Source organism: Lagopus leucura, unplaced genomic scaffold (genome assembly GCF_019238085.1).
Source record: "Lagopus leucura isolate 7727_CA_CO unplaced genomic scaffold, USGS_WTPT01 Super-Scaffold_73, whole genome shotgun sequence".
Classification (NCBI taxonomy): Eukaryota; Metazoa; Chordata; class Aves; order Galliformes; family Phasianidae; genus Lagopus; species Lagopus leucura.
Window position 1 is genome coordinate 95,099,930 of NW_024962252.1, and position 6,854 is coordinate 95,106,783.

Here is a 6,854-nt window from a genome sequence, read left to right on the forward strand (position 1 = left end):
GGGGTATCAGAGGACCCTGTTCTCAGAAGGGGGCCCTTTTAGGCTCTTCAGCTGCAGACATTACACAAGAATGAAGGCAGCAGCATGAAGACATGACAGCACACGATTCAGGACAGATAAAACATGCCAAGAACACTCCCTGGTGCTCCGATCTCACAGCTGGGCTGCTGTGGCCTCACTGCCATTCAGTAAGCTTGTCGGCCTCTCCTACTAAGCAACTTGGTGTTGTGCAACTACATCACAGCTACAGATAAACTAATAGGAATAAGCTCATGCAAAACATGAAAGAGTCAGTTGGACAGAAACAAAAGTATTTCTCATTCCAGCAACATTTCAGAATGTTTACTAACTTCTTTCTCTGACTTCTTCAACCTAACACAATGCTTTGTTCCATGAGGGTAGGCTGGCTGAATTCAATGCCCGGCTCCCCAACCTCTTAGCAAGCTGACTGCATTCCCACAGGCACAAAAAGCACAAGTCATGTTCTTTAGTGTAAGAAAACTCCAAATGAATACCAAAACATGGAGTGTGGCTGCATTCTCCTATAAATTCTTGTGTAAGACAAGGCTTGCCCGTTTAAATCACTCAGCGTAAAAAAGAAATGTGGGTACTTACCCATTCTGAGGTCCTCCATCATTGACTACATTTAGATGGGCCAGCTGCCTTTTCAGATGAAGTTTGTAGCTTGCATTAATTCTTAAAAACAAGATCTAGAAGAAACAAACCAAACCGAATGAGGAGCCGTCCCACTGCCTGCAGAGAATACACTGCAAACATCTCGACTCCCGCTAACCTTCAGTCTCGTTCATGCAATTTCATGTGCTTTTCCCATCTGCCAGGCCTTCCTCCTCCTAGTCTAGCTGGCCACTACAATATACCATAGCATACAGGACAGAACACACTCTTTCTTATTTCTTACGTGTTGCACTTAAAGGACAGTTTTATTTATTTTTTCTTCCCTGTTGTCTGAAGCATCTAGAAACTGCTAGAAGAAGAGAATTAATCTTTTTCCTGCACTATAACCATTTAGAGTCTCTCTTTTTTTTTTCCCTCCAAGAGGAAGTGCAAAAAGCAATCTGAAGGGAACACTTAATTTAGTGTAAAAGAGAAACTACAATTCAGCACATTCAGCAACTCTACCAGTCCTTCCTGTCCTTAGATTTACAACTCTGCAGTAGCACTAACTGCAGCAAAACATGAGAAAGGCCATCTGGTACAATCTAGCTGCATAACACATTTGAAACCTCCGAAACCCACCCTCTATGAGCAGTGTGTGACAGAACAATTCCCAACAAGGGCTCTGTGTAGGTTTTGCCAAAACTCAGAATCCCACCCCGTGCAGATAAAGCAGAAGTCTCTCTTGTTACAGAGTGCTCGTGCATTTGCAAGAGAGGTGTCACATGGATTTCAAAAGTAACACTCACCTGAGTTTGTTCCTCAGGAAGGAGATCATATATAGCTTCATGCATCTTTGCCATTTGCTTGCAGATATTTCTGAAGCATGCTGAAGGAACAGGAGCTTTCACTTCATACTGGAAATAAAAGCAAAACTGGTTATTCCTTTCTGTCCCTGTGGAACAGGTTATACAGGAGAATTTCCAACAGCCAGTGGAAGCTCTGTGGTGCTGCTGCTGCTATCGTGAATTTCATTTAACTTAGCACAAATGGAAAGGGGCTCCTGGCATGATCTGGTGCTAGTCACTCAAGGATCACCACACAATCCATCTTCTAGCAATTCCTGCTTTATTTTACAAACACACTCAAACCAGCATGAAATCTGAACATTTCCACCTTCATCTCTAATCTTAGAGCACTCCACCAAAGGAATCTACTCCTCTAAGATTATTTACATCCCTACTCTGCAAACGGAAGATTGGAATGTGATTTTTGAAGTACCTGGAAAAACTATGCCGGCAGCAAAGCCAGCACTTCAGGTGCTGATGGAGAGGCTGTGCTGGCACAGGCCTGGGTTAAACACCCACGGTCACCTTTGCTATCTCCACAGAGCCTTGCACCATTCAGAGGAAGAGCTGACTCATTGGGACTAAGAAACAGGAGGAGATGCTCGCTTGTACGCTAGTCTGAATTGTGAAACAGAACAAAGCTTGCGTGAGTGGGAGATGAAAGGGAGGAAACGAAATGGGGAGTTCTGAGAAAGCCTTTAAGGAGAAGCCAAACCAATGACTAACAGGAGAGGCAGCAGAAACAGTGCTTAGTACCCCAGGAGCCCTGCTCTCCACACAGCACGCGGGTGCCTCAAGACATTAGAATTGGGCAACCCATGACCTACAATTCACCAGTACAGTACAAAGCCGAAGGGAACTGGCAAGCTGCAGCAACGGCCCCTGTGGGACTACAGACAAACTGCTCATTGTGACAGGGTAACAGCAGCAGGAGGAAACATGAGCCCAGCGCTGCGAGTAGCTGCCCGTTTTCATCTCCAGCTAAGGTCAACAGCAGGTAACAGCAGTGGGGATCAGACAAACGTACCGCTCTTCTTTGCTGACAGTCACACAGCAGCAAGTTGGAAGAGAAGCTAAGAACTCCACCTGGGTTTTTTCCACGAACACGCACCCTTTTAATCAGTTTGAAAAGAGGGATTTTTAGAAGTGTTACACCACCCTTTCTTGTTTTAACTCCGTGCCAAAGCCAACAGAGATGCCAGGATCCGCGCAGAGCACACGGCCTCACTGCAGCGGGATGGTGTGAGCAGGGCTCCTGCTCCATGGGGCTCAGAGAAACAAAAGTAACAAGGACCAGGCCAGCACCAATGACTGGGCTAAACTGTTCCTCTTGTTCAAAGCAGCGTGTCTCCTAGACTGTGCAATCTGGTTTTAAACCACTCTGGACATGGCACTGCCATGAAACTCACTTGCTCACCCTTTTAGATTTGCACACTTGAAAGCAGATGACCATTTTATCTGTAAGTCACCCAAAGAAGATATTGGCATGGATGCATGGTTTGCCTGTTTGCAAATTTCCCAAGTTTTTATGTTCATCACTGCCTTCAGTGCCAAGATTTCATCACTGCAGGAACAAGATGAACCGAATTATGGGAAATGTTAGGAAGGGAGGCAAACCAACACATGGTCTCCTCTTGTGTCCTCTGTGGGTAGCATTCACACGAGCCAGGCACTCTCACCCAAGCCTTTCAGACCTTTAAAATACAGGAATATTCACAGTTCTTATATCCTGCCAGCTCACAAGATGTGAACAGGCTGGAAAGATGGAAGGACAGCAGGAGATGGATACTTAACAATTACCATCAAAAAACAAAAATAGTGTTACTGACGTGCTGTGGGCTAACTTGGTTAGTAATGGTAACCAAAGTTCTTGCATTTATCTTTCACTTTCAAGAGGAAGATGACAAAAACTGATCAAAAAGCCATGTTTCTACACAGAACTGCTATTTTGTACAGGGAACAGAGCACTGTTTGCATACTTAGAAAAGGGCATAAACATCTTTTTACACACATAAGACCAACAGGAGCATAAGACCCATAGGAAACCACTGAGCTTTAAGAGTTTCTCCATAGTTTCTCCACCAAATTAGCAGGCCCAGCAGACCCCACCTAAGGGCATTCTCTTCCACAGCCCCAAGGAGCGCAGTGTTCTCTGCTTCTAGGTGAGCCAGGAACTGGATCCTGCCCAGGACAGATCAGTTCAGCTGACAGACACTCATGAAACACTAAGAGCATTTAATGGCACAGCTATCAGCTCTGCCGCACAGCAGGGCCCTCTAAGTGCAGACTTGCAGTGCCCAGGCTTGCAGCCCTAGCAATGGTTCGATCCTTCTTTGCAAAAAAACTCTCCCCCCTCAGTAGATTTTTCTGTTTCCTCAGCTGCAGGAAATGAGATACCATCAGGAAGAGTGGGGAATGGGAACCAGCTTTTTTGGGGAGAGGCAGGGGGCAGCAGCCTGGCCGCAGACGAGCCATTGGTGGGTAGTACTGCATAGAGAAGCAGGGCACTTCAGTTCCTGCATGGCAGAGGCAGAGCATCTGCACCAGCCTGATCACATCTGGTACAGAAGTAAAGGAACCATTTGGGGGAAGGGAGGAGGAAGCTGAACGACACCCATGTGACAAGTGTTGAGACAGAAATGCACGATGCAACACAGCTTTGTGCATATAGAAGAATTCTAACAGCAACTGATGAAGAAAGTTTAAGATTCATTTGCAACAACCAGGCGCTACAGTGAGGCCTCCAACAGCAATTTAGAGTGTCTAATTATTTCTGTAAGTCATTACCTTGGATAACAGTTTGTCAAATAAGCTATCCATGATGGCAACGAGCTTTGCTGAGATTTCAGCTATGTGGTCGTGATAATCCTGTAATGAGAGAAAGTAGGTTTTATTTATTATCTAATGACATTCATATTTTTCAGAGCACAACTAAGAAGCAGAACTTCCTGCTTAATTGGGAAATGTCAAGAGTTACCTTTGTAATGTGGTCAAAGTGCCTGAGCATGCTAAACTGCTTTGGCTGCAGCCGAGCTTCAAAATGAGCCCTGATAATAGGAATGTAGTGTACGATTAGCTGTAGGCAACGTGAAGAAAGGGCTGTAAATCCAGAAGTGAGAGAGGAAAAGCAATTAGTACACAAGAAGAGTCTTTCTGTATAGACTGCATCTCCTTTAACATGAATAAGATAGATCTAAACACAATTTAGTGTGCTTTAAAACAATACAAGGAAGAGGGGAAGCATTTATTTCCATTGGAGGAGCCCACCCAGTGAAGAGGCCACACAAGCACCTGCCTATTCACACCCAGCTGTGGTAACATACAGAATAAGGGACCAGTTTTACAAGAGGCCTTCAGTGCCTACTTGGTATTTGGAGCCCTGAGCACACACACACACCAGAGAGATCTCAGAAGACCCGACTCAGCAGCCACCTAACCTCAGCAGCCACATTCCCAAGGCACCGATGTTTCACCCCCATATGATGTACACAAACACCGCCCTGCCAGCACCGAGCTGCCTGCAACCAGCTCCTGCCTGAGTGCCCTCAGGGTTCCCAGCACCGAGCTACTCCTGAGCACACAGGGTCAGAGCCAGCAGCAGGACATGGTGGTGCCAGTGTGGCCACTGTGCTGGCCAAGCCAGGAGCCAAAAGCTGGACCCAACTTCTCTCTGCTCATTGTGCCTGCTGCAACAACTATGGCCAGTGACCCCCCAGGGGAGCCTCTGGATCCACCCTCCTCAAGCTGACCTCTTAGCTGGTAATCATTGCACCCCAAAATACAGGAACAGGCTCTTGCCTCAACCCATTGCCAAAGGCTCTTCATTTCAGGAAACAGTTTAAAACTTGGAGGAGGGGTTCCTTGAGTACAACCAGGCTTTCCTGCAGCATGAAGCTGTGCATTTAGCTCTCCCTTGCTTCTGCAGCAGCTGGAGCAGCCCAGGCAGCTAACTTTGGGCTGTCAATTCAGCTGAATAACTGCACAATCTAAAGCTCAAATCTGAGTTTGGATCCAGCACACAAAGCCCTAAATTACCTGGCTGCATGGAGACACTCAACCACATAAAGACTTACTATTTGGTTCACAGCCACCCACAGAAATTATGTTGTGTTTTACCTACGTGTGGTTACAAGCCACAGGAGCCACAGGAGCTGTCTGTGGACACACTGTTCCAAAGCAGCACTACAGGGCAGACAGGATGGCACAGCTCAGCAAAACACAGGGGGAGGCTGGTGTCTGGCTGAGCCCTCTGCCTACACCGCCCATCTGCAGACCCAAGCTCTGCACAGCACACACACACGCCAAAGTCACCAATGGAAGAGTAACTTCCCACAATTTCCCACAGTCAGAACATTTTCATGGCAAACCTGTTGGTTTCTCTCACCTAACACAGTGGAGCTTTATAGTCAAAGCATTCTGGTAGGCTGGATGGATTTTCATGCACCTCTTGCACAGGCAGTTAGCTTTTGTACATGTTTTACCCTCAAATAAGCAAGGTTTTATCACCCTGCGTTCCACACCAAGTACCACAACACAAACGTAGCTCATCCTTAACATCAACAAAAAAATCCACTGAACACTTCTTAAAATAGGCAGGAGTACAACAAATGATGCCTTAAATACAGAAACACATACCTAAATTTTTTGTAGTGATTGTTTTCAATCCAACAACTTGTAATGCACCGGCTCCAAGCACCAGCTGGCAGCTTCGAGAGTTGAAATACTATGAGACATAAAAAAGAAAAGACAACGAAAAGATATGCTGGCTGTGTATGCAGATGTATGCTCTCTTCATCAAAAGGAGAAATACTGTTATTAAAAATATATTGTTACATTAAAAAAAAATATCTTAAGAGCTACAGTAGAAAGGACAAAGTAAAAGTGTAATCCCGGAATGGAAAACATCAGAATGAGTTTCTGGCTCCACACCTTTCACACTGCTTACCATACAGAAAAACTTGAAAGCATCAATCACTACTGCTGAGGTGGGTGAATTTGCATTACTTACACCACAGAACTTGGAAATCTAAGAAATGCCACACAGAAAATGTTCAGTCATGTCAAAAAGCGGGGGTAGAGCAACTTCAGGTATATTAGAAGACTTGTTACTTGATCTTCCTAACGTAGCTCCAAGAGAGAAATGTTATTAAATGGACACAGGCCAACAGGCTCTCTGGGACAGTAAGAGAGCTCCTCTTAGCATATTTTGTCTTAGGAATTCTATTTCTTGGCCCAGCTCAAGACCCAAGCCACCCTAGACTGGGTTGCATGATGCAGTAGAGATGGAAAAACCATTCCTGTTGTCCCTGATCCCTGCTCCAGAGGGACAGCAGGAATTCCAGGGCTCACATTTGAACACAGCTACTCTGATGGCATGGGACTGGAAGTCAG

At 45.6% G+C, this 6,854-nt stretch overlaps 1 protein-coding gene across 2 annotated transcripts in view; it reads right to left on the reverse strand.

The window, feature by feature from the left end:
- The window catches only part of VPS54 (VPS54 subunit of GARP complex), a 43,705-nt gene that overhangs the window by 1,906 nt on the left and 34,945 nt on the right, over window positions 1-6,854 (reverse strand). For both annotated transcript variants that reach the window (XM_042887341.1, XM_042887331.1), the window contains exons 18-22: window positions 6,099-6,186; window positions 4,441-4,562; window positions 4,251-4,331; window positions 1,425-1,532; window positions 616-710 (exon numbers count right to left, since the gene is read on the reverse strand). In XM_042887341.1, the coding sequence (XP_042743275.1) occupies window positions 616-710; window positions 1,425-1,532; window positions 4,251-4,331; window positions 4,441-4,562; window positions 6,099-6,186 (494 nt within the window). The remainder of the gene's footprint in view (window positions 1-615; window positions 711-1,424; window positions 1,533-4,250; window positions 4,332-4,440; window positions 4,563-6,098; window positions 6,187-6,854) is intronic.